We start from the raw sequence: 27,483 nt of genomic DNA, 5'->3' as shown, positions 1-27,483 counted from the left end.
ATTTCGTCATGCAACTATGCCTGCTGAAACGAAGCCAGACATAGTTTACACAGGATATTTCGCAGGATTTCCGTCCTCTTCTTGCATCACAGGTGCACATATATCTTGGACACCATGGCAACGGGCCTCTTGTAATGCTACATTACAATAAAAGTAAGCGCTCAGCAGACTCCCTTTTCTCCGTGTATGAAGCAGCCAGTGAAAATGCACGCCCAGTGGTTCCTACTCTTGTCGGCAGTTTGCTGTCCCTTCTTTAAACTAGTACGTGCTACTCAAGAGCGCCGGTTGTTGCACAATTTGAACAACGTTATAAACAACAGTAATCGCGTCTACGTCATTCACAACTGCAAACGATTTCCGCTAGATGTAACAAAGCTGATCACCACCTCCTATTCGACCTGGAGTTCATCGGGAATGCAGAGGCTGCTGGACAACGTGAACACATTGAAAGGCTTTAAATCAGACTTCCTCGTGGCCTGTTGGGAGCCGTCTTTGGGACATTTGCTGACGTTCATCCAGAGCTACGACATGCCCGTCCTACACGTGCGGTGGATATTTCTGACGGAAGAAGAGGCCCTTACGGAAACGTTCATGTCGAAGACGCTCCAAAGTGTCGGATGTCGAGGCGTATTTGTGACCGCCTCTTCATCTTACGTTGCATTAGACACGTACTCCAACTGCTCTAACGGAATCCGACGTTTCTTAGGTCCCAGTGACCAGGCTTTCGAGGACAGGTCTGTAGCCAACCTAACCATACTCAGGCACGTCAACGAGAACAGCGTGCCAACCATCAAGGACTTCAGGAACCGGCGGCTGGAGCCACAGACAACAATTGTTGAGGGTATTATTCGCAAGAGCAACGCTCCTGTTTCCACAGCGGGATCTTTCGACAAATTTGGACGCGGCGACAGCAACTGCCTGTTCACTGGGGCAGTCGGAGCGGTTCAGAAAAAGCAGAAGGATTTGGGAAGCTTCGAAATATACCTGACTGAGAGGATTTGGTACGGCCTTGATATCGCCGGAGTTGCGCGCTACGATTCCTTAACGTTCCTTTCTCCTTTACCGAAAGCAATCACAGACTTAACCATCATAGGCAGGCCGTTTACGCTATCTCTGTGGGTGGCCGTGTGGGCATCACTGGGCGTATATCTCCTCCTGATAGTGGTGATTATCGCGACGCACTCCACTAGCGGTACTGCAGAGAGGACCCTTGACGTGCAAGAGGAATGTGTGGAACTGTTCTTCTACTTCTCCTCTGCTCTAGTCAACCACGCTCCGTGCGTAAGGCTCCCGAGACACAGCAGTGCCAGAATTCTGGTAGCATTCTGGTTCATTTTCGCGACTATCATCTCTGCCGGATTTATGGGCATGCTCACGTCTTACACAAACTTCCCGCCACGGACGCGCCCAATCAAGACACTGAAACAGCTGTCCGACGCCCTGGAGCGAAAGAGCGTCAAGCTCTGCATCAAGAACAACCGTTACTACCGCGATATCCTATCTTTCCACCTTCTCAGTCGCTCCAGCGTACTCAAGGAGCACCTGGAAGAGAAGCTGTTCAGAAGCGGATGCCAGACTACCATATGTTGCTTAGAGAAGGTCGCCAAGGGCACCCACGTCTTCGTCACTAACCGGGAAGAGGCGCGGTTTCACACCGGCAAAGCATACAATGGTGTTGTGCGGGCCAAGGAAGATTTTTTCTTGGTGCACGTTGTCCTTATTGCTCCCAAGGCTTCTCCCTACGCCAAGGCGTTCGCCGAACTCTCCCAGAGACTGATGGAAACCGGAGTGTCCGTCTTCGCACTGAAGCTCGTACGGCTGCAGAATGCGAACAGAAATAAGTTCCGCGATACCATACCTGACCGGCGCCAACAGGTGTGCTGTCGCGCTCTTCAGCTCAAAGATTTGTACGGACTTCTCGTTGTGTGGGCGATCGGTCTTACGCTAGGACTGATAGTACTCCTCTGTGAAATGGCATGGAAAGCAGTTTGCGGAACGAGGCTTCCTAAAGGAAACGTAATAGCATCAGAAAACTGCTCTAACAGAGAAAATGACAAGCCTTCGCTTGGCGAAGTAATTAAGCCGGACAAATCGACTTCTCTTGTTGTATTTGGCTGTCACGGAAGAGAGAACCTAGGCCAGATTATTAAGCCGAAAGAACGCCGCGTTTTCGTGTCACTAAAAAAGGTCTCCTAAAAATTTGTGATGACAATCACAACTTCCTCGTGTGTATACCTTCTGTATTTTTATAGCGAAAGCAGTACTAATCTAGGTTTCGAGCCTTCTGCGTAGCGCGGCCGGTAGCCACGTCTTACTCACGTGACACTAGGGTGTGGGCTGGCAGGAGCTGCCAACTTGGGTCTCTCGTTTCACATGAGATGGTTACGTCAGAATCGGCCTGCTAGGACCCTGGCAACCACATTACCCCTATAGGCCACTAAGGCACATTCATACGGCTTGGTTAAAGCTGGGCTTTATGTGTGGGCTCAGGAAGAAAAAAGAGAGAAGGAGAATGCTCGGTCAACAGCAGCTAATGCTTTCGCTCAATATTTGGTTCAGCAGCTTTGAACCCTTGTAATTTTTTATAGCGAAAGCAGTACTACTCTAGGTTTCGAGCCTTCAGCGTAGCGCAGCCGGTAGCCACGTCTTACACAAGTGACGCTGTGACGTCACATCCCACGTGACATTAGGGTGAGGGCTGGGCTACCAACTGAAGCGGTCGGCAGGAGCTGCCAACTTGGGTCTCTAGTTTCACATGGGACGGTTATCACATGGGACGGTTATGTCAGAATCAGTCTGCCAGGACCCTGGCATTCACGTTACCCCTATAGGCCACTAAGATACATTCATACGGCTTGGTTAAAGCGGGGCTTTATATGTGGGCTGAGAAAGAATAAAAAGAGAAGAACGCTCGGTTACCCTTTCACTCAATATTTGGTTCAGCAGCGTTGAACCCTTGTCATTTTTTCTTCCGAATTTCGAATAAGTGAATGTACGTTTGCTCTAAATTTCAAAGGAGATGAGGGGAATTAGTCTCGTATTGTCCCTAGACTTACTCAGTTTATAAGCTTGTGTGCTGCTAAATCTAGTCTATGTGTAAGGCCGTCACATCGCTATTAGCTCCTTAATGCTCTTCATGGTTTCCGAAAGTAAACAAACCCGCAAACTTACTCTTAATCTCTTTTTATTAAGAGCGGGGAACGTGAGAAAACGTAAAGGTTTCTTAAAACCGGTACAGATGCGTAGCTACAATCAATTTTTAGCATGCTTATGAAATCAGTTTCGTGTCTGTACTCAGTTTCGTAAGGCACTTTTTTCTGTGTTTGGAGTTGGATTTCTGATATGTTCTCCGTCTTTTGTGGTCCGAGACACAATATCAATTCCTGCATCTTCTGCACAATATAGGAGCGCAGATCTAATGGAAGCAGTAAGGACAAATAGTTGCGTGAACAAATTCAATATTGTTTGAAATTTACCTCATACTTATATTGCTCTTCCATACTGAAATTAGTTCGTATGATGTAGTCATTATATATGATCGCGCATGTCTTCAGACTGTCTGAAAAAAATGCTTTGCTTCAGTATGCCGTTGTTGTGACAATGATACGACGCTGCAATTGGCTTTCCTCCTACCGCTACTATCAGAAATGGCGCTTGAGCCTAGGTTGCCAGAACAGTGGTGTATATCAACGTTTTTCACCCTGGCTACGACGTGATCATTTCCAAAACCGGCTAAGAGAGCGTCTGCACAGTGTCACAATAGACGAGAAATTTTTCGAAAAAAAAAATGAGATTGTTGACCGAAATTTCCGGGTGGAATGAGCTATAGACTGCTACCATTGTATGAAACGTAGGAAAAGAAAGGAAAATAGTTTCCACCCCAGATCTCAGTCACTAGATTAAGAGGCCGGGTTGATGATGGAGCTCTGCATGGCGAAACATAGTGGTTACCCGCCATGTCGGTGATGCTGGCCCCCAAAATTGACCACAGTGCAGACGGCGTGCCGTAGGAACAGCTGAAAAGACTGAACACAAAAGAGCATAAACATACAATTAAATTAAAATTAAAACATAACATTAAAAAGTGGTCGGGTTTATCTACATGCGTAATATGCTATTCGGAAGGGCAACTATGTGAACAGCTGCAGAAATCGGTGCGAGGCGACCACGCGCGAGTTCTCCTGTCCTTCGACGAGGAGGTGCAGCGTGGTAAGTGCACCGGCGAACACCACCATGGCAGCGGCGAGGATCTGCGCCGAGTCCAGCAGGTCCGGGTCCACGAAGGCGCTCTCCAGCACCATGGCGCACACGATGTTAGCCACAATGCGCACCAGCAAGATCACCCACGTGTGCTCACGACGAACCTGCGACAGCCACCGTTCTGGTGTCTTAAATTAAACACGATACATAGCGAGGCAAAGTCCAAACAACGTTGGTGACCGCTACGTTCGCTCGGACAGCCAGCCACTGCTATTCTGTGCGCCTACAGCTAGTTTGTCATTATCTCCATTAAAATGAGCGAAACCGAGATAGGCCTGCAATTGCCAGTGTAGCGCTCTCCTATTAAGTCTGGCGCTTGCAGGCGAGGCCTTAATGCGGGCTGAAGTAAATAAGAATAAAGTTGAGCCGGGCGTGCAATATGCGCAAGCACGGCATGTGAAGAGTCCCGTTCTATATGCCTGCCGCGCTAACCGCTTCTTCTGGTGCTCCGCTGCCATTCCCGCCAGGACATAACGGAATGAAACCGACGCTTCATTCGCATGTGTTATTTCTTGGGTGATTAACAGGCCTGGTATATCCCGAAATTACTCTTTACTGCCGAGAACTCAGCGACAGGAAGTGTGTTTTACCCAGTGCCGCTTCTGAATACGTAGTTCAACGAAGAGAGTCCCGTCCAGCAATCCTATCACGGCATGCATACGGCACATTAGGTGCTGCCGAAAGATAGCAATGTTTATTGGCTGTCAGATAATGATTTAATCTTTAATGCTCATACCGTGTCTAGTATTAATGTCGATAAACACGAAACTACATCATTAGACCGTCCGCCAAATTTCTATCATGGATTCCTTCTGAGAAAGAGGTACTAGCCTATTTTATTACATACTGACGCAGACCAGAGCACAGAATGCAGCGCTTAACACTATTCAAAATATGCCGCTGTGTATATGCTTACTTCCGAAATGTTCACTGTGACAAATAACCATATGATGTCATGCTACTCTAGTGAGGAAATCACATGAAGCGCCTCAACAACACATACAAATCCACTGCAGCATATTTTCAATAAAACTGCAGCCCAAGGAAACAACCTCAACAAGAAGGGACGTGCACACCCGGGCCGACGCAACAGCCCAGCAGCGTCCATCCATGTGTACGCGCTTTGCTGTGAACACTATTTCCTTGCACTACAGAGCTGGTTCTAGGCACTGCTCGTGCCTATCACCAGCTTTCAGTGATATCTTCTCATGTGCAGGTGACAAAGTACTCTGAGACCGCTTTGAAAACTGAAGTTATTGATTGCGTCAAGGAATCTATCTTTTTTTTTTTTTTTTGCTAGTGTAAACGAGCATCTTTTACCTTTTCTGAGTACCATGACCCATTAGTGCTGACACATGAATTGCCGGGGAATAATTTTAATAAGTTTGTAGATCTATAGGATTACATTTTTCAGACAACCGCACCTGCTGGAGTATAAAGGAGGCTATAGCTGGATCTTTGAAGCCAGAGGCAGAACACCCTTGCTCCCTTTCCACTCAGCGAACTCACAGTTGGTCAAAAGAGGCATTGTGTTGTCGAGTTTCAAGCGCGCGCTCACAAAATCCTGTCCGCATAAAGGTAGCAGACAGCTTCGCCTGTTAGGTTCAGCGCCTTTCAAGCGCAACATATTACCCTTCACAGCTGGCGTCAGTATACGAAACGCTACCTGAAAACGTCGAGCGGATCAACAAACAAGCTGCTTGAAAAGGCAGAGACAGAAGGTGGCTGTTATCCCATATTTTCACTGGTTATCTCACAGCCTAAAGAAAGTCGGCAACAGGGTAGACTTGAAAGTTCTTTTCTCAGCTCCCGAGACACTATCCATAATCTGCAGGAAAGTAAACACTGTTAAACGCTGAGAACACGACAAAAGCCTGCTCAAAGCGACACCAACAGCGCTTCGTTGAATGCAACCAAACGGTGATATATTCCACACCGCTGGCTTGAGGCAAAAGGTAAATAAATAGGCCAAATTGAAAGATGCATTAACGAGATGCTGAGGGGGCATGCCACAGATGCTGAGAGAATCAGAGGAAGTAATACGACTCATCACATTAACGAATGTGAGTGCTGAAGTACTGCGCTTAAAAGCACTGCAGTTTTGAGCAGGGCTCATTCCCAGCTTTGGAAGGAAATAGTAGAGAATATTTAAATTAAAAAAGTCTGGTATTTCGTGCGTAAGCAAGTTTCTAAGAAAACTGTATCACTGAAAAGGGCAGTTTCACCCTTAGGCAGAGCAGGTAACTAGGTGATATGATAGGCATTATTGTTCCATTTTATTTTGTTGTTGGTAAAAACCGCTGTACTTAAGCTGATATTTCTTGCAATAAAACTTCAATTATTAGAGCGCCTTGTCCTGTCTTCAGTGTGTATGTTTGCCCCTGTCTTTCTGCGCTAATCGTCTGGCATTTGCCAGACGATTAGCGCCAACTAGCTTGCAAGAACATTCTCGCTAACTGCAGTCTTGGCCGAAAATTCAGAACAACTCGTCCAAAAGATCGTCTTTCTTTCCTTGTAATAGCACGCCGCTCACCTATAGCCATATGCAAGATAGAACGCAAACAACGATTGAACTACGCTTAAATAGCTTTATGTCACCGGTCATGCATCCGTAATGCTCCATCCCTCTTGTTCCGAAATATAAATTTCCGACAGCAAAAAGCTACCATGAACTTCATCGGTACTCAAGAGAACCCGGGATCGGTAACGCCAAAAAAAGAAAAGAGGACACTCGGAAGTGAACAATGTACTTTCCTGTTAGAACAATCGCCGTCCACTATTGACACAAGGTCGCTCTGTCAATGTCCTGGCCATTACTCGTGTTTACGGAGGTCTCGATCACCATAGCAACACCGCTCTCGGTGATAGATTTCTCGGGAATCCATAAATGCGTTGGGAGATGTTCACTGCTGAAAACACCGCACGAAAATGAATACCGGAAGGCCATCACTCTTGATGATTTCTTGCGACTTACTGACACTTGTCTGGGGTTCCTGGAGACATATCGAACCACGAGCGGCGTGACCGAAACGAATTATCTCTTCAACGTGATCCTCAACTATCAACATTCTACTCACGACGAAATCAGACAAGTATCTGTCCCTTACTAGATTCGGAACTCATTCAAAACGAAGCAGCGCCTACACGATGTTAACACGTTGCAAAGACATAATGCCGACTTCATGGTCGCCTGATGGGTGCTGTCCTTCGGACACTACCTCGTGTTTGCCCATAGCTGCGACATTCCCTTTCTCACGTGTACGCTGGATATTATTGGCGAGAGAAGCCCCAAAGAATATATTCCTATCGAGGACTCTTCAAAGTGTCGTTTGCCACGATGTCTTTGTGACCGCCAATTTATCCTATGCCGCCTTAGGCACGTAAGGCAATTGTTCCCGTGGAGTTGACCATTTTTCTGGTCCAGCAGAAAGCCTCCGAAGACACGTCTCTAGGCAACTTTACCATGTCGCAGACACGCCGACGAGAACAACGTGGAACCGTCAAGAACTTCAGCAATACACGTCTAGAACCGCAAGGACTATCTCTGAAAGTATTATTCCAGAAGCCGCTCTACTGTGTCCACAACTGGATGTTTCAAAAGTCTAGACGCATAAACCAAAGTGTTCATTCCACTGGCACGCTTGACGCGGCTCAATTGAAGCATAAAGACCTGAGAACCTTGGAGATATACTTCATCGAAACCATCTAGTACGGACTCGGCACAGCCGGGTCATCCGCTACGGCTACTCGACTTTCGTTTCCCCATTGCCTTCGACAATCACGCAGTTCACCATTATCGGTAGATTGTTCAGTCGAGATCTGTAGACAGACGTGTGGGCCTCTCAGGGCGCATATTTTCTCCACTTAACAATTATTACCAAGCACCCGGCTGCAGCGGTAGAAAACCCTACTGAAAAACCAAAAGTTATACCGGGAAATGAAATAACCTCACAAAATCTCACCAAATCGCATAGACTCTCATACGGTGGACATCATTGTTATGAAATATTTCGCACAATTTATGATAATGTACAAGAAACTATGAGATCTTAAGCAATTATATGCGATTTGTATGTCATTTCTTATGCGAATTGAGTGAGATTGTGTGAGAAAATGCGAGGTTATTGCCTCATACAATACCGTGCTCCGGAGATGCGACTATCCACTCCGCGAGATTCATTGGTATGCTGACGTTATACACGAAATTCTCTCCTAGAGCTCGCCCCGTCGCGCGCCCTAGAGCAGTGCCGATATAAACCAAGAACCGCTATTTCCGCGACATCTTGTCCGTCCCCCTGCTGAAACGATTCCCGGTGTTCAGAGAGCACTTTAGAGAGACCTTGCACAGAAGCGGTTGTCAGGCGAACGCATGCTGTCTCCGAAAAAATTGCCAAATGCATGCTCATTTTCGTCACGAACTAGGAACAAGCTCGCTTTCACGCGGTCAAAACGTTCTATGATGTTGTAAGGGCTGAGGAGGTGTTCATCATAGCCCAAGTCGTCCTGATTAAGTCCAAAGCGTCGTCCTAAACGAAGACCTTCGCCTAGTTGCCCCAAAACCTCATAAGAAAAAAGGATTGCCACCAACAGTAGCCTTCAAGTTAACACGGACACCGAAATCGGTGAGAACTCGATTTCGGAAGGAAAAGGTTCCCGGCGCCGCCATGGCGGAAGACGTGCTCATCAGCTCAAGCACCTGTACGGACTTCTTGTGGGGTTAGCATTCGGGCTTGCTCTTGGACTCTTGACGCTGTTATGTGGGTTTGAGTAGAAAAGATTCCACTTGATGAGTCATTGAAAACGAACAAGAAAGAAAAAAAGAAGCTTCCTCGCTTAGAAAAAAATCTGTCGCTTTGCGAAGTAGTTCACCCAAGCATCTGCTGCGTCTATGATTGTGCGGCTCTCCTACAAGACTTTTTACCCAGAGAATATGTTGTTGTACGTAAGCAACACAGCTCTTTTGTGTGGCTTGGAAAGCCGGCTCCTTTAGCTTTCACATGAAAGGCGTGATCACAGTGATTGCCGAATGCGCTCCTGCATTCGCCTGTTTGCATTTATTCCCTAACAAAAGCAGAAATAGTTGACCAGAAAATGTTTAAGAAGCTTGCAACCTAAACCGCCTTGCTCTGCTTACGTACGTCTTTTAGTGTGCAGGTGAAAACATGTTTTATTAACGTGCGCAGCCTGATTTCATTAATTTTCCACCTCTTATGCATGTTCCAAGAAGGCAAAAAAAAAAAAAAAAAACACTACCTTAACCTCCCCGGCAAAGACAGATATTTGTCTCAGGAAAGTTACGGGTTATAATATGCAAATTTTCTACCTTGCTACATTATACCGTCTTTGACAAAAGTAACCAGGCTTCGGGTTTCGCTTCTCGGTCGGGTAGTAGAGAATTCGTACCACTTAAGAAGATGTAAATATGTGCAAAGTAAAGGCGAGCTCCTGTTTTCACTTGTTGACAAGTTGTAATCCTCTGGAAAGCCATGTTGGCTTTAGAATACAAGCGAGAAACTAAACATGCAGCCTGGTTACTTTCGGCAAAGACGATACATAGTGCAGAAGCGTTGGTTTCGCGGAGCCCGAAAATCGTTTTGCGCGCTCCCTAAAGTCCGCGGACCTATATTTGAGAACCACTACGCCAATGCACGAAAATGCAGTGTTTGAAATGAATTCGCGGTTATAACGCGTGGGGAAATTCAAGTCAGCGCCTCTGTCCACCATGAACCGGATCTACCAGGAACCTGCTATAGCCAGCGCAGAACCCACACCGAGTGTCTTACCTGTCTGGCGAGCGAGATGTGGGACACGTAGGACAGGTAGACGACGAAGAGCAGCTCGGAGACTTCTGGGCCACTGCGGACGATGTTGAAGGTGCCCGCCAGTGATCCAGCCACAAAGGAGACCACCATCATCACGCAAGACAGGTGGAACAGCACCACGACGCGCGTCACGCCAGGCATATTTACCTGGGCACGGTAAGCTCACGGCATTAGAGAGACTCAATTCTTCAGCATCATGCATTACGTCATCTGTGCGTCGCCACGCTCTCACCTTCACTAACAAAATAATGCGTCCACACAGTAATTTCGCATGCCTCACCGCACATACCAATGAAGTACTGGTTTGTTAAAAAGGTTCACAGTATGTTCTTAGCTACCGTATATGTTCGATCTGTCTGAAGGTTATAACTCGTCAACTTATACCCGAGTGCTCGAACAAAACCATTAAGAGGTTAATATTACGACTCGGTAACCTAACAGCAGAATACATGATAACAGAGGAGTATACGCATGGCAACATAGTCCAACGTCTTCTTTATTTGCCGAGTAGAACCATAATTATGCTTTTTTTTTTTTTAGGCGCTTACGCCAACATCATTTCGTTCAGGCATCCGGGCAGCCTCGGGGCATTGGCGCAGCATGAACTCTTTTTTCGTTCATACCGTATTCAAATTGAAATTCAAATTCAGTATTAAAGTTTTATGGCACATATTAGTTCAATCAAGCTTTTGCTGAGAGCACGTTAAATAGCGAAGCACAGGAACACTCGTCTTTTGTATGCTTCTGAATCTGAGGTCCCGATCCCGGCCGTGACGACATCATTTGGATTGAAGCGAAGCGAATAAATAGCTCGTTTAAGTAAGCACACGCTAAGAAGTTAGGTGGTGGTAATTAATTTGGACCCCACCATTACAGTGTCACGCATAGTGAACGCACAGTGTATGTCAGGCGTCTTCGGGATATACGGTCTGTTTTTGAGCGACATGAAGAGTCCCTCACGATAGTCTTCAAGCCCGAATGGCATCCAAAGGCGGATAATAGTGAGTTGTTCTCGCCTGGCGACAGAAGCTTACTGCATGATGGTCACCCTTAAATTTTCACTACACGGCTCACACAATGATCATCTAGACTGAATAAGGGGTTACAGGTGCGGCTTAACCACCCATATGGCGCCTACGAACAAAGAGGCTGATACCGGAGTAACGATATGCAGGAGTCACAAAGGCGGGCGGCATCCGTTTACAATAGCTTCAAACCAGAATATTTGCTCTGAATGAGGGCGTTAGGACGCATGTATCACTTTCATTCGGCGGCACCATTTCTGAAACACATAAGCTCGTCCCGGAGCGTGTACTTAATTTTGGCATATGTGCTGCACGAAAAGAACATATTTCACAGTTACGAATCCTCGTAAGAGGGCGCCCACCTTGAAAGCATTCTCGACGCCCACGAGTAGTGTGGACACAACGCCGCACGAACCACCGATGATCATCTCACGGTGTAGCGTGTTCTGCAAGGAATCCAGGAGAACTTATTGAGTGGTCGAGCAAAGTAAAACACAAAGACGCTTTCTTTTCCTCCCACCAACGTGAGTTATTTGCTTCAGATTCCACATTCTTTCAACATTTCAACCAGCATAGTTTATCGTTGTCGCTACACTAAACACTGGGGGAAAATCCAAAGCAAGAACTGGCGTCGCAATTTTAACCCTCTGTTGTCAAGGCCAGAAAACTGTCACGTCAAATTGAGGAATATTTGTTCTTTTAAGAACCGGGAAAAAGAAAGTGAGAATTTAGAGTATTCAGGTTTACCTTCTCTCCGGAATTACAAGCCGCGTAAAAGACGTATATATTCAGGATGCAATTACTGTACAAAATAATTGCGCACCACAGACAGACTTAAACACATACACATGGTAGACAGAAACAGCCCCGCCGGGGTGGCGCAGTGGTTAGGGCGCTCGACTACTGTGCCCAAGGAAGCGGGGTCGAATCCCGGCCTCGGCGGCTGCGTTTCGTTGGAGGCGCGAAGCGAAGTGGCGTCCGTGTGCTGTGCGATGTCAGTGCACGTTAAACAACCCCAGGTGGTCGAAATTTCCGGAGTCCTCCACTATACGGCGTCTCTCATAGCCTGAGTCGCTTTGGGACGTTAAACCCCACAAACCAATATAACCAACGGTAGAAATAATCATCTGTATACTGGCTTACATATCAACTGCTTTGAAGACTTCTGAGAAACAACACAAAATCAGTATAAAATATTTTATAACGTAAGTTATACAAGAGCCAGGTATGCCAAACAATGTTTCTAAAAGAACGGCGTTCAGTGCGGTAAGAAAGAAAAACGTTACAACGAACACGAAGGCAGTCATTGCGGTTAGCGTTTCAGTATAACTGCGCCGACAAATACATGTCCGTAAAGCTGTTCTGTCAAACTCAAGAAATCGGGAAACACATCGCATCTGTAGGGGCTAAATAAAAGTGTGAAGGCGAACTAACCAATTTTTAGAAGGAAGAACTGCTGTTTGCAGATTTATTACTGCTATATGGATTTAGCGATTTAGTGGCAAATAACGCTCACTAATATTTTATTGCAGATCAGGAAAGGGGTAGTGAGCGCTTTCTATTACGAGCCGAGGTAAATGCGAAAGCAATTTGTGCTGCGTCTAGAGACAATGGCGTGACATCGATGCAGGCGCTTAAACTTATCACACTGGGATCTAGCTGCGATTCATGAGAATGCTTAAAATTATAAACTTTTCCAACGTTTTTGAAGCAGCGATGAGCAATAAACGAAAAATGTTTGTAGACTGAGCGCAAATTGTATGATCAGGTGGACTTGGGGTGAAAGAAAAAATGTTGCAGTCAACTTTCTATACATAAAAAAAAAAATGAGCCACTGCATCAGCGTGCGTGTTTATATTACAAAACCCAAATTGTTGCATCCCTCAGCTGCTCCACGTGGAAGAATTCTTCAAACTTGATTGTAAATGCAAGGAGGCGAAGAGCGGCTAAAAAACTGGTACACGGTCAAATATATTTTATTGAGCTTAAGCGGTCCTGCACGGTTTGTCAATGACTAACATGACTAACCAATGCTGTAACTATAGTACTATATGTTCCTCAGTAGCTATTGAACGACATACAGCACTATATACCGTATTTGAATTCAATTATTTGTCATAGTAGTGTCGCTAAGTAATTACCTAAACTATAAGATTATGCTTTCTCTCGCTAGTAGCTATTCAATTATATAGATTTAGATTTGTTCGACTACTGAACCGCAGTACGCGGGTGCGAACTCGAGTATGGTGGCTGCGTTTTTGACGGCGGCGATATACGCAATTAAATGCGGCCGTGTAATTTATTCCGGACTCCTCCACTATGGCACCTCTTTCTTCTTTCGCTCCCTTCCTTTTTCAGGCGCTGTTCGGTTGTCCACCGGGTGTGGGACAGACATTGCGTATTTTCTACAAACCAAACTAGCATCAACACAAAACACAGTTGCCTTAGCCGACTGCTACATAGAAGTCAGATTTGACCTCTGCTGGGCTTAAAGGTCAAAGCAGGATAGGAAGCCGATTTCCGAGTATGTTCCCTTGGAACATTAGAGCGTACGCTCTAAAACTGTAAGCGGCGTAACGCAGCCGTTCGCGCAGTGTTTTTTGCGCCAGCTGCGTAAGGCAACGTTAAGCTGATAGGTTTTTGCCTTTCATTTGCGGCTAACAGAAACCGAGGAACCACCAGATGCAGCAACATCCCTCAAAGCAGACCTGCGTGGCACATAGCGTTCGTAAACTGCTAATATTGTTTTTCGAGAAAAATGCGAAAATTCTAATTAAATACCTCGCATAATCTATAGAGCCCTTCTTTTTCGAGTCTTACTTCTAAAAATGTTGGGTAACAAATTGTGTACTATTTTCTCCGTCAAATTTGAGTACACATTTCGCTATTCGAAAAACAGTTCCATAATTCAAGCATTTCCGGCATCTTTGTCCAGCACAAATAATCAACTCTTAGTGTTCGTTATGATAAAGAGACATTAACAAGCGATTCTGTTCCTCAATCAATTCACAGTCATTGGAAACTGGATTTAGCAATATTTAAAGCTAGCACCTATTTAGTGAAGATAGCCTAGCAGTGCTGTTCAAGAAACTAGCGGGCGCCAAATGGAATATCAGGGCTTTGTGCTGTTACAATCTATAGGAAGACAAATCAAGCGCTCAAGCTAAATAGCGGGCACGTACTATGCTGTCGTGATTTAGCGCAGACACTACAACTAGGTGTAGGATTATCCGTTAATAAGCATATAACTTTTAACATAGAGCTAGGAGTTCTGTAGCATTAACAAGGGGCTGGCAGGATTGTAATTAAGTTTAACGCAACGTATAAAGTGAAGGAAGTACAGGCCCACATGCGTCTACCTGTAGTCGAAATGATCAGGTAGTCGACTACTTTTATGAAGACTTAGAATAAACTGTGGGTGAAGTAGAAACAAAGTATATTACTGTGCTGATAGACGACTTCAATGCTAAGGTTGGAAAGAAGCGAGCTGGAGACCAGGGAGCGGTGATTATGGCATTGGCTCTAGAAACAGTAGGTAAGAGTTATTAGTAGAGCATGCAGGGCGAAATATTTATTCATGATGAATACAGTGGAAGAACCGGAAGTGGGCGTAGAAGGGCTCGAATGGAAGGACTAAAAACAAAATGGATTTCATAATGTGGGTTAACACTGGTACGATCTCTTATTGATCTCGACACTAGGGCGCCATCAACACTATCAGATGTTGCAAGAGTGAAGTGAGCATCTGAGCTTGCTGGTACGCGGCAGCCACGACTATATTTAGAAAGAGCATCCGCTTGGGTTGAGTCCTGACGTCCTGACAAACGTTTAGACCATGACCGTTATAACTACAGGGATACCGTCAATGGAGGCGGCCGAACATTTTGCCTTTAAATGTAAGCGCTGCTGGCTATGGCACTGAGAGAGAGAGAGAGAGAGAGAGAGATTTTAATGGCAACAGAAGATGTGTGCCTTTCTTCTGTTTGAGCATTCTTTGGATAAGTGATGCTTTTAAAGGGATTCAATTTTTTCCAGAGCACGTAATCACATACTTCGGCGTCATAAACAGCGTACTATTCCCTCCTTGGCGCAGAGCGTTTTTCACCTCGGAACATCTGTACTCTGCATTGATTCGTTCCTTCATAGGTCACAAAGGCCGACCGAATGGCGACTCGGTCCAGCGCGATTCTGTCTCCCACCTGGAATCCGAGTGCCGGAGGCTTGACCACAAGCACGATGGCCATCACGCAGGAGGCAAGCACGGGCACCAGGACCCAATGAAAAGGCCTGCGGCGCACGGCCACCATGGTGAACCAGGTGGTCATGGGCGTAATGGCCGCCACTACGGTGGCCTCCACCACCGACATGAACTGCACGGCCATGTAGCCGAGGATGTAGGCGAGCGTGGTGAGCACCGCGCTCACCCCGAGGCGTTTCTGGGCCGAGGCCGGCCCGAACGGCTGCAGCGTGTCGGACAGGGTGGGCATCACGCTCACCAAGATGCCCGTACCCACGAAGAAGACGCACTCGGCCGAGCTGATGTTGTCGTGCCGCTTGATGGTGATCTTGATGAGCGCCAGTGCGATGCTCGAGATGCACGCGATGATGAGCGCCACTGATAGGGACGACGCGCGGCCCTGCATTCGGGGTCGAGGAGGGAGACAGGAAATGCTCAACACTAATTCTCCACGACCTGTCTTCGTGTTGCAGCCTCTAAAGTCTTCCACAAAAAGCCCCCTTTACGAGTGTGTTAGGAAACAAGCGAGAGTTAATTACATTTAAACTGAAATCAGGAAGAAGATATGGTCGTCGGTACAGCATGAGAAAAGGTGATGACCAATTTTCCTCGGTGTAAAGAAGTGGATGCGAATAGAAGGAAAGTAAATGAGGGGGCGGCAAAGACTTAGGCAAGGAGATGCGATTAGTTTGCGATACTGGGGTCGCAGTTGACATGGCCGGACGAGGTTATTTCCCCACGATCTGAGGGTAAAGAAGCTACCTTCAATGAAAACGAACCTCTATAAGCAACGCAAGGTCGAAAAATGAAATACAGATACAACCTCCACCAGCTGTTTCGGCAACCACGAAGCCGTGACGGAAAGGCGAAGTTTTACCCCCCATGGTGGGTGGCTCAGTGGTTGCGGCACTCCACTGCCGTATCCAAGGACGTGGCTGCAATCCCTTCCACATTGGCCTATCTTCAGTCAGATGAAATGCAAGGCACCCCTGTTCTGTGCGATGTCAGTGCACGTTAAAGAACCCCAGGTGGTAAAAGTTTCCGGAGCCCTCCACTACGTCATCTCTCATAGCCCGAGTCGCTTTGGGACGTTAAACCCCCCATACATAACCCAAACTTGACGATAGCAGATTTGCGACGCTTGCGGCGTCGTTGATTCTGCATTTAAGACGAATAACTACAGGACTCACCAAAAGACTCCTTCAGAATGGTCCAATTTCCCTCAGAAGAAAAAAAAAGTAACAATAGCAAGCATTGTTGTTGTTTCAAACCTATTCCATAGCACATGAGCCTCGTCACCACAATCACAATAGCTTACGCAGAGTCTGCTGATACTCATGCCACGTGATGGTGACAGTGCTGAAAGCAACAGATGACCGAGACAAGTCGCAATTATATGAAATTTCTCATAACTGGGCTATCTTGCGCCCTCAAAGAAATTAAGCAACTCAGCGGCGGCGATATTAGCGATCGAGTTCAACGGCAGCCGAACTACAAATGCACGCCCTGCTCCTCAACGCTCACTTTCAAGTCTGCGAAGAAACATCTACAGAGAAAGCGCAAATGTGTCCCGAGCAAAATGAAACATCGTGGAAACAGACGCGAGTGGCTGGAATCATTCGAGATGCATCTAGGCGCATCTTGAAAGCCGTGTCTCATGATACCAAGAAAAGAAATAAAAAACCAAAGAGCATAAGATCCTTTCATCCGCTATAATCATGGCAATAAGGTCGCATGCCGGCGGCTGTTGGAAAAACAAAAAAATGAAGCTTTAAACGATTCGTGGAAATAACAGCGGTGTCATTTGCACGAACCGTATCTCGAACACTTACAGGCGGAAATTAGTGAGAAGTTATTTCAGATCCAAGGGACTTAAAAAACGATAACAGGTGGTGATCAGAAATTCTACATCTTCACGCGTACCTGTACCGCCCCCTCGTGCAGCAGGCGCAGGTGCTGCAGTTCGCCGGAGCTCAGGTGGGCCGGATCAGAGGTCGGAGCAGCGAACATAGGAGCCGTGGTGACCACCTCTTGAGTCACCTCCGCCGTCATCGTCTCTGCGGGCGAATTCGCGCATAAGTTCACTCATGTACGTGTTTGATGCCCTTCAAACCCCTGCGAAACGGTGGCCGATGCGGGTTACCCAGAATGCTTGCATCTCCCACATAAATACCATAGTTGTAAAACCTCCAGTTATTCAACAAAAGAGCAGTTCACGGTGCCAGTGGTCAATTACATAAGTGCCAGCGATGGAGGTAGGCATCGTTTTCGTTATATGCGGGGACCTTAACTACCCTACAGCTTTAGCGTCGCCATTAACTTCATCTGGCCTCCTCCGCATTCTACAGCCCATGTACTTCGCCGACGTGAAAGGTGTTTGTGTTCGGCAATTTTCTGATAAGTCTATAGGCAAGTGATAGGCCCCATTTTCCCCCGTTTTCTGGCAAATGTAATCGAGTTTAACCCTATAGCATTAAATTCGGCCCGTTCTCTATAATATCCGGCATCGACATTGTGAGCCAAAAAAGAATGACTACTGCTTAGCTCAACTAATCCCGGTTATGCAAGCGCAATATTTTTTATGCTTGGTTATTCTGTATTGCTAAACCAAAGTAGACTCTCATAGAGCTGAACGTAGTTTAGAGAGCAGAGGCTCGATTAAGCGTGGTCAGACATGGTTTGCTCTTGTTAAACTCCTCAGTGGCTGCCTGCAAACGCCAAGGAAACACAGCTGAAGTACTGCTTCCAGCGAGCGACTACTCTATGTTTGTCTGCGAACCTCAAGGGAACCACAGACTGGTCTAGACGAAGCGAAGGTGTAGAAGGAATTTTGAAGGGGCAGATATCCCAGGAAGTTAGCCAGATTGGCAGCGATGGAAATGGAGGAAAAGGGTAGGCAGGGCACTGAAATGCCGTGTAGAATTGCGTCAGGCAATGTTGCATATTTGTGGAAACATGTGCCAGTACGAATGAAGTTTTCCAAGTGTGGGCAGAAAAAGCAGCAGCAGCAGCCGGTGTGCGAAGTAGATGAAGAAGCAAGTAAAGAGCTCGCTATAGAATCATGGGTGCGGCTCTGGCAGATAGTAGCCAGTGGCTGGCATGGCCGGGAAATGATTGGTCGTAGGTTTATCTGACGCCATGCGAACACATGGCGTGACTGATTTGGCAGAAGCTGCACACTCCGGTCTCTTCTTTCAGATACTCTACGAATAAAACCTTTGGTCCATAGTTCGGACTTGTTTAGACTCGAATAATGAACTTGAAAAGTGGCACTTAAGACGGCCATGCATTATGTCTAAAAGCACATTTTACAAGTCAGATTAAATGAACGCGGAGATTACTTCGGAACGACAAAGCGTCCTCGTCGTCAGAAGAACCCCCCCCCCCCCCCTCCCAAGGACTAAGTCGTGAGCTTTGGAAACGTCTACGTTTAGTTTAGGAGAAACGCTAAGCATAAATACATATGTACATCAAGACGTATGACTATATAAACTAACCCTGAAAAGCTAGTGCAGTAGTACAGTGTGTTCTATTTCATGAGAGGCAAAATTATCATTTGGGTTCGAAATTAAGAGAACAAGGCGTTAACAAAACAGCCTTCCTACAGCACAAAATTCCAAAAAGTGACGCGCTGCGGCGAAGCTGCAGCCTGAACTAATTTTTTCCAGTTTTTAGATTCGGCTGTCACCTTACAGTAAGTCAAATTGAATGTGCGAAATTGTTCCGATAACCGATTGATACTCTCGCGTTATATTGTTACGGGCGAAGAGGCGGGCATTGGCGTGGGCAGGCGCACTCGCGCTAGGTCCGCCATCATTTATTAAACGTCATCTACCATCGCCATCGGTCATGTTCTGTCTTCTTTCTTCATCGGCTTGCCGCCCCGTAACAATATGCTCACAAGTGGCAGTGCAGAATACATACATTGGCGCTGCCACCTATGACGGCAGGATACCTACCAACACGGATGAAGAAAAAGAGGAAACCAGCACAGTGTCATCGGCTTTATAGTATCACTAGTGAGACTAACGAGCTGCATTTAGGCGAAATAATAAAAGAGGCGGCTGCCACAAAATGCTCGCTCACTCACTTTCAATGTCCTGGTTGGAAAATGAGACCACGCGGTGTGGCGACTTTCGAGCGCTGCCTTCGGGAACTGCAACAAAAAAAAAACGGAAAATTTACTACTCGTTAATAATTTTACACCACGAGCATTCGAAATAACTGTCATGGAAAGGACAGATTGTTCATTCATTCATTCATTCATTCATTCATTCATTTATTAATACTGTCAGCCACCATAAGGGGCTGTAACAGGAGTGGAAAATACAAAACGAAAAAATGAGCAATATAGAACACGATGAAAATCAATAGTCAATCAAAAATTGTCTCTGAATGCACACACAAACAAAACAAAAATGAATTACATAGAAATCGGAACAACAGCCATCCTACACAACAGCAATAGAACCTCATCACCCTGTGGTAGTGCCATAGATGAAATTTTCTAAATGGCGTACAAATTCAGATAATGATGATGATCGAACAGCAGAATCTGGAAGAGAGTTCCAGTCCTTACAAGTTCGCGGAAAATATCTAAACTTGAAGCAATTATTTTTCATAGCCTGCAATGGAATGAACCTACTATGACGATGCCTTGATGTCTCATTAGTTTTGATCTCAAAGTAGTCTGATTTATTAATTTTTAGATAATTATTGATAATGAGGTAAAGAGTTTTTAGTCTTTCATACCTTCAAGCAAGAAATGTGCTTATGGAAGTAACGGTAAATATAAGCCGACGAAAAGCCCGCAGGCTCTTCCCAACACTCGGTGTTCCATTGCCACTAAAGTGGAATAGTTGACTGGAACGTTCATTTTACATGGACCATAGGTTAACGACGATTGGCGCCGCAAAGCGATGAAGCAAGACATCTCAGCTTTGCCTAAACCCTCCTTTATTGTCTCCAGAAAATGCTGTAATTTAAGGTAAAGATATTCTGATTTTCTCTGAGTGAAACATTTTAGCTTACCTTCGTAGCATAACACTGCTGAGCGTCATCGATTTCTGATGTAGTACAGTCGAACTCAGATATACAGGATGTATACCCCCAGCTAAGATGAACATAGATAAAGAAAAAACGTAAGCGTCCTCCCTATCTGAAATCGAGTGTTCTCAGGAGCCATAAAAAATAGTTATTTTTTTTTTCGTTCCGCGTTCTTGAATAATTTTTCTGGATTAACTACCTTTTTAAGTGTCACACAACGCTCAAATGCGCCAAAGAGTTGTCGGGCGCCACGTAAACAGTCCAACCGAGGTGTATTCGGCGGGGTATACCTTTAGTCTAGCCCTGTCCATTCGGCAAAAGTGAAAGCCCCCAAAGTCTAAAACAATATCATAAGACAGCGTTCTCCGTATGCCCGAATGCTGCACAATATTAAAGCGCTCACATACGCGACTGAGTAAAGCGCTGCTAGATTTGGGCCTTCTGAAATGCCCAATAAGAAGCTTACCGAGGTGTAAGGGCAATAAATGTATCCCGGCAGCCGTGTCAACGATAACATCCCCCTTGAGCCCGTATCATGCAAATGCCGATAGCAATGGACACAAGGATAACGGGAAGCGTTATTTAAAGCGAGTATTTTACCAACCCCATTAATCGAAAGACCAATTGCAGGTCCGTCGGCAGCAGTACGAAGAGAGCTGGCACATGTGGAAAGGGAGAGATGCAGACCTTCGGAGCGTGCGTGCGACAGGAGTAGTGGCGAGAGCGTAAGGTGATCATATATAGACCGTTTTATCATGGGCGCTGCCATTTTGTGTATGTGGCGCCATCTAGCGGCCGAGTTGTGAGCAACCGGCATGCTGGTATGTGGGACCCCATCCGCGGAACAGGCGACAAGTAGCGCAAATCAGCATTTTGGAGCTTTCGCGGGCAATGTTTTGCTTTCTGAAAGTACCTAGCTGAAAGAAAAAGAAATTTTCAGTAGCAGCGAAGCTATTCGGTCAGAAATGACAAAAAATTATGCTCGTGATCTGGTTGGCTGAAGGCTACAAGCCTGATTACAATTACTGTGTACCTTTGATGTGGCACAGAGAGGCGGCGGCGCACCACTGGCCGCGAGAGCAGCTTTCGATCTACTTTTTTATTCTTAAATGATTTCTAGAAACGGCTTACCGTAACAATTTGAGGAAAAAAGCAAGCGAATGTAGCCGTTTCATGTCACGTTTAGAAGCAATGCTAATCGCGCTACATTTGTTGGGTCAACCGATCATTCATATACTCTTTACTGCTTGAACGGCTACTGCGGAAGTTCCCACACCTCCACAGGGGTTCTATTAAGTATCCATTATCCATTTCGGATCCATTTAATCTACCCTGGCTACTTTTGTTGGGTGACAATCAGGCAGCGTGTTCAAGCGTCCACTACCAGGCAATCGGATTTCAGCATTACCTACATGACTCAGCCACCTGTTTGCCGGTATGTGCGGGGAGTGGCGATGACTTGTCAATGGTGGGAGCTGCTATCCTGCAATTTCTCTGACTGGGCGTTAGTTGCGTTTGTCCGACGCTGCCGTCATGCTGACATCCAAATACAAGATAAAATGGACAATTTATACCTATGAAATGGTGACCTTAAATTATGTCCCATAATGACCTCATCAAAAGTTGCTTTTGTCAACAATTATATAGTCCATTTTTCGTCGCAAGGTTTGCTTACTGCAAGCAATCGCTGCTATTCCTATGATCATATTCCCCTTTATTATCGGCAGCAATGCGTGTTTAAAAAAAATATATATTGTGGCGCTGTTTCACTAAATAAGTTGAATACCAATTTATTAGTATATCGTTGTCTTCAAGTGGGACAGGTTCTTTCATACTTGCATTAACCTCAGGTGACTACATCGAAATAGTTCTTCTTTACCTGGCAGCATCTCATAAATATTTGCCGCAAGAAATATCATCCGCTTGTTGCCCAAAGACTGCCGTTGTTGCACGGGTATTCAGTTTTCCGGTCCCTACTCGACAAACACAGTGTTCGGAACTCGCACGAAACGCTGCCAAAGCTAAACATTTTCGTTTGGGGATTGAAATTCAGAAGCTGCTCGTCTCAGCCCAATTGAGTGAGTTGCAAGTGGAACAGTGTAGAGCGACACACGCGCATACCACCGCAGTTAATCCTGTTAAAAATAAATCTTCTGTTAATCATCTCATGTTGGTTATTTTTTGGTTAATGCAAGCAACTGAGTAAAAAAAAAAAAAAAAAAAAAAAGATTGTGCTAACCGCGGCAGCTCTTAGCAGCTAAACTGCGGCCGGCGGAAATGAAACGATCAGGGAAATGAAGGAAAGAAAGGGGTGAAAGGAGAAAGAACAGGGAAAGAAAGCACATCGCTCACATCAGCTTAGATACTTTGCGGCTATTCAAGACACTCTGTGTGCAAAAGAGTGCAACGTGTACCCTTTCTCCGTAGAATGCCCTGCCGCCTCCGCTGCTATCCCCGCGTCCCCACATACCAGACAGGAGGAGCCACGCAGCGCGTTCCGGTTTGAGGCTATTTTCCTCCTCGCCGCGAAAACGGGCGCTCCCGCACGTGCATTCATGTTACAGAATTCGAGCACCAGTACACACGTGTACACAATAATCACCCCATTCATTCATTGATTACGAAAAAGCATTTGACGCAGTGGAGACCTCGGCGGTTATGCAGGCACTGCGAAATCAGGGTGTAAAAGAGCCGTATGTGAAAGTACTGGAAGGTATTTATAGGGGCTGCACAGCAACAATAGTTCTGCATAAAGAAAGTAACACAATTCCTATAAAGAAAGATGTTAGGAAAGGAGACACGATCTTCCCAGTAATATTCACAGCTTGCTTAGAGGAAGTATTCACAGACTTGAAATGCGAACTGTTAGGGATAAGTGTCGTTGAAGAATACCTAAGTAATCTGTGGTTCGCTGATGATATTGCCTTGCTATTTAACTCAGGGGATGAACTGCAAAGAATGATTGATGACCTATACAGGACAAGATTGAAAATCAATATCCAGAAGACTAAGGTAATGTTCAATTGCCTCGGGAAGGAACAGCAGTTTACGTTAGGTAGCGAAGCACTGGAAGTCGAAGTAGTGAGTATGTCTACTTAGGACAGGTAGTAACCGCAGATCCATACCATGAAAAAGAAATAACAAGAAGAATAAGATTGGGATGGAGTGCATTCGGCAAGCACTCGCAGATTATTACTAGCAGCTTACCGGTATCGCTCAAGAGAAAAGTGTGCAACAGTTGCAGCTCACCTGTACTCACCTATGGGGCTGAAACGTGGAGGCTAACCAAGAGGGTTCTACTTAAGTTGAGGACAACTCAGAGGGCTATGGAACGAAAATGGTAGAGGCAACATTAAGAGATAAGAAGCGTGCAGAGTAGGTCAGAGAAATAACTCGAGTTACTGACATTATAGTGGAAATCAAGAAGAAATGGGCATGGGCAGGACATGTAGCGCAAAGAGAAGATAACCGATGGTCGCTTGGGTAACAAACTGGATACCAAGGAAAGGAAAGCGTAGCAGGAGGCGGCAGAAAATTAGGTGGGCGAATAAGGTTAAGAAGTTCGCAGGGGTCAAGTGGATGCAGCTGGCTAATTGTATGAGTAGGGGAGAGGCCTTCGTCCTGCAGTGTGTAAACTCCAGCTGATGATTATTACACACGTGGAGAATGTAACATCCACATCGGCTCGTTCTGCGGGCGGGAGTCTTTCTCACGTTGTCTACAGACCGTGGCAGGTGCAGCACCGGGTCAACACGTGCGACGTTTTGAAAAAGCATGCGCTTTCGTAAAATAAATCTCAATTTCAGCAACGTGACAGCACCCTATGTGGTCCAGTTCGAAGAATCTGTCATTATGTGACCCGAGTGCTACGCACCAACGAAGGAGTTTCGTGAGTAGATTCCAGCGCGTAAGTGCTTACATAACCATGGGAGTGGCTGCAGTGCCGGCGCTGTTGTGTGCAAAGTGGAGAGATTCCTGTGGCCTTTTCAGTAGTGTTCATGCTTTCACAGAATCACATCTAAGCAGTCTTAACTGTTTCTATCAAATTTTTCGCTCATATTTCTAAGCCTTCCTCAGTCACTACATTTTCTGACCATACTTGCTCCCTCTTTTCGCTTATCGCCATCCATCTTTGTTCTCATATCTTTGTTAGCCTTGGACTCTCATACCACAATACGGCCCGGGGTATGATACGCATGATGGCTCAGTCTAAGAAATCATGTTGAGCACTATACAAGCGTGGTTTGAGCTTCGCACGTACTGCGAAAGGTCATACCGAATGCCGGAATGCTGTCCATCGTTGACAGAAGAAACCAAGGGGCCGGCCGAAACGAAACAGCTGTCAAAAGGAGGGCGTCTACTTCCTCTTCTTTCTTGTTTCGGCAGCAAAGCGGCCCTTGCAATTAAGCTCGGCAAATGTTTTTTTTTTCTTTTCTTTTCAAAACTCGTATGAAATATTTGGAATTTTTTAAAAGTGTCTTTGAGAGTAATTCGTTCACATATTGTATAATATGGACATGAAGATCGTTACATGCGCAGATATTCCCTCAGAATGCTTTTAGTTTCTCGCTATTAATTTTCAAAAACTCTCCCACTTGGTTTTCAATGACAGTCTGACTTACTTTTTTGCGAGCGTGTGGCAAAACCCAAAAGAGAAACGTTGCCTCACAATTATTTTCAAAAACGCAGCCCACTGGTTTTCTGCTGCTTACTTAACTGCTCACTGCGAGGGCAAAAGAAAGAAAAAAACCTTTAAAGGAAATTTTTGCCATGTGTGGGGAGTTTAAACCATTGCCATCAACATTTGAATAACAGTAATATATATCATGGTGTTCAATAGTTGCCTCACAACAGTATCTCAATCCTGGAGTTGAGAAACCTTTGGCCTAGCTCTGAGAGAACCCCGTGCACCTTAGAGAATGTTTTTATGCAGCCATACCGGCGCACAACTGTGTATGAAAATGCATTTCGTCATTCGTCAATCAACGATCAGCTAGAGCTTATAATTCATTGACTGGCACCACGGGTTCAATCAAAGAAGTAATTACTGAAAACCGTCTTTCTGAGCGCAACTGGACAAAGGCGTACTTTTGTTATCCTACCGCCCAGTTACTGTAAAAGCTGCATATCCTTCCTCTGAGCCAGCATGGGTGTTGTCATGTTAATACCAATGGCAACTTTGCAATCCTCACTTAGTGACGGGCGCACAGGCGACTAAAGTGTCCACCGAGCAGTGAGGTGTAGTATGCCTATTTATCGGACTCCAATCAGATTGTATCAATCTAGGCCGAAGAGCCCCGCTTTGTGGACGTAGTCGCGACCCGGTGTAACAGCACCGGTTTGTCTCTCTAAACAATAATAGGGCAGTTCCTGGCCCTACGGGGTTGGGACGGTGGGCCAACGCCGCTCGCGGCGGGGGCTAGCCAGCCACCAAATTTTTACCTGTTGTAGGCCGTCATAGCACCCGCCACCGCTTCGGTGATGGTGGACGACGGCCGTTGTTGCGGCGCGCGTCTTTCTCTCCCTCTTCTTTTTTCTTCTCTATTTTCTCTTCTGTCCGCACGAGGCAGCGAAGGTGGCTCAGCTACAGAGCCAGTAGCAGGCCCGTGCATTTTCTTTTCCTTCTTCCTACAGCCACAACAACAACAACAACAATGATGAGGACAGGTCTTTGCACGAGCGTGGGTCCCAGGACGCGTACGCGGCGGGCAGCCTTAGAGTCTGTAACAATATACGACACGTCGTGCTTTATGCCCTAAGCGAGAGCGTTGATTTGCGTCTCTGCTTGTCGTATGTGGCAAACGATGCGGTCATGTATTGAGCGGTAATCCGGAGCTATCTACTTGTCCGCGAGCCTGCATCGGTTACACTAGCACGTAAGAGACTGACTGTCTGGCGATTCCAAATACCTTAAGGATACTACTCTCGATTAGCGCGGATGAAGTTATTATACGAGAGCTTTATTTATGAAAGAAGCCGGTGACCAAGACAGAGATAACGTAAAGACGTGAAGTGGAAAACGTTGGGGCACATGACGTGTCCTGCTTTCACGCGACGTCGACGTCTTGGTACTTATATTATTGCACTTAATAAAAAAAGGGTTCAGCAAATATGGAGACGCATAATTGACCGCTCACGTAATTTGGCATACAGATCCAGTTTGAGGTGCTCAGCTCCATGAGCCAAGCAGAACATTAATTCTGAATGAGGTTTCAGTCCTTCTGAGACAAAGACTGACCGCGTTTGGTATGAATGCGGAAAAATAAAATGTAGTCGTCCAAGGAGAGTTACGATTAAATTTCCGCACGAAGATCACCAAAAAATAATTTCGGTTTTATTAATGCGGGATTTTCGTTGGTAAGAGAAGGTTCTAACACCTCAATGTGCGAACATTAATATCATCGCTCCAAGTAGAGGAACCTAATGGTGAAAAAAAGAAAAAACAGCTTTCAAAACACGCGCAAGTACACGCCCAAGATATCACGTTTTTTTTTTTTTTTTTTTTTCAATTCGCAGAGTGAAACGACGGTGTTAAATGCGCTATCGCGTCTACTGTTAAAACGAAGGTTAAGTCTTTTCTTCATATTCGTCGAGGACGCGAGCTGAAACATTCTTGATAAGTGTGCTAGGGGCGGTACTCTTCTCCTTGGCTGTATACACCTGGAACGCTCGTCGTGAACTCGGAAGCATACCGACATTTGCTGCTCGATTGCAGCAGCTGAAAGCGTTTCCTGTTTTTTTAGCCAACTCGGAGCCGCTGGGCTTTCTTTGAATGGTTGGAGAAAAAAAGACAAAAGAAAACAGGGAAAGAATTCTGTAGGAGTCACGACTTGGTTCCACCAGGCACTCATTCTCCGTAGGCGTACCTGGCGCGCGCATCATGGAATCGGGAACAGAGTGGCATTGATCTCTGACGCATTAACCGTAGGCGTTTTCCTGTTTGTCCTCACCATCTCAGAGCGATTCGGCTTTGTTTGAATACATGCTTGAAGACAAAAATGGAAATAAATGGAGGACGAGTACCGTCGATATCGCGATTGGTTCCACGAGGAACCGATTTCTTCATACGCATTCCTGGCGCGCGCGTCGTGAA

The 27,483-nt window shown here is 45.9% G+C and overlaps 1 protein-coding gene across 1 annotated transcript; it reads right to left on the bottom strand.

The window, feature by feature from the left end:
* Positions 1-4,122: 4,122 nt before the first annotated feature.
* Positions 4,123-27,269, bottom strand: LOC146197219 (uncharacterized). Its single transcript, XM_084597138.1, has 7 exons — positions 27,257-27,269; positions 19,435-19,500; positions 17,268-17,401; positions 15,307-15,744; positions 11,470-11,553; positions 10,044-10,229; positions 4,123-4,364 (listed from the first exon to the last, which is right to left on the bottom strand). Exons 1-7 carry the CDS (start codon positions 27,267-27,269, stop codon positions 4,131-4,133), a joined length of 1,155 nt encoding a protein of 384 aa, XP_084453264.1. The 3' UTR covers positions 4,123-4,130.
* Positions 27,270-27,483: the final 214 nt, after the last annotated feature.

The sequence above is a fragment of the Amblyomma maculatum genome, chromosome 3, assembly GCF_055883805.1.
Source record: "Amblyomma maculatum isolate TAMU_Amacu chromosome 3, ASM5588380v1, whole genome shotgun sequence".
NCBI classification, from domain to species: Eukaryota; Metazoa; Arthropoda; class Arachnida; order Ixodida; family Ixodidae; genus Amblyomma; species Amblyomma maculatum.
This window is presented reverse-complemented; position numbering and strand designations above follow the sequence as displayed.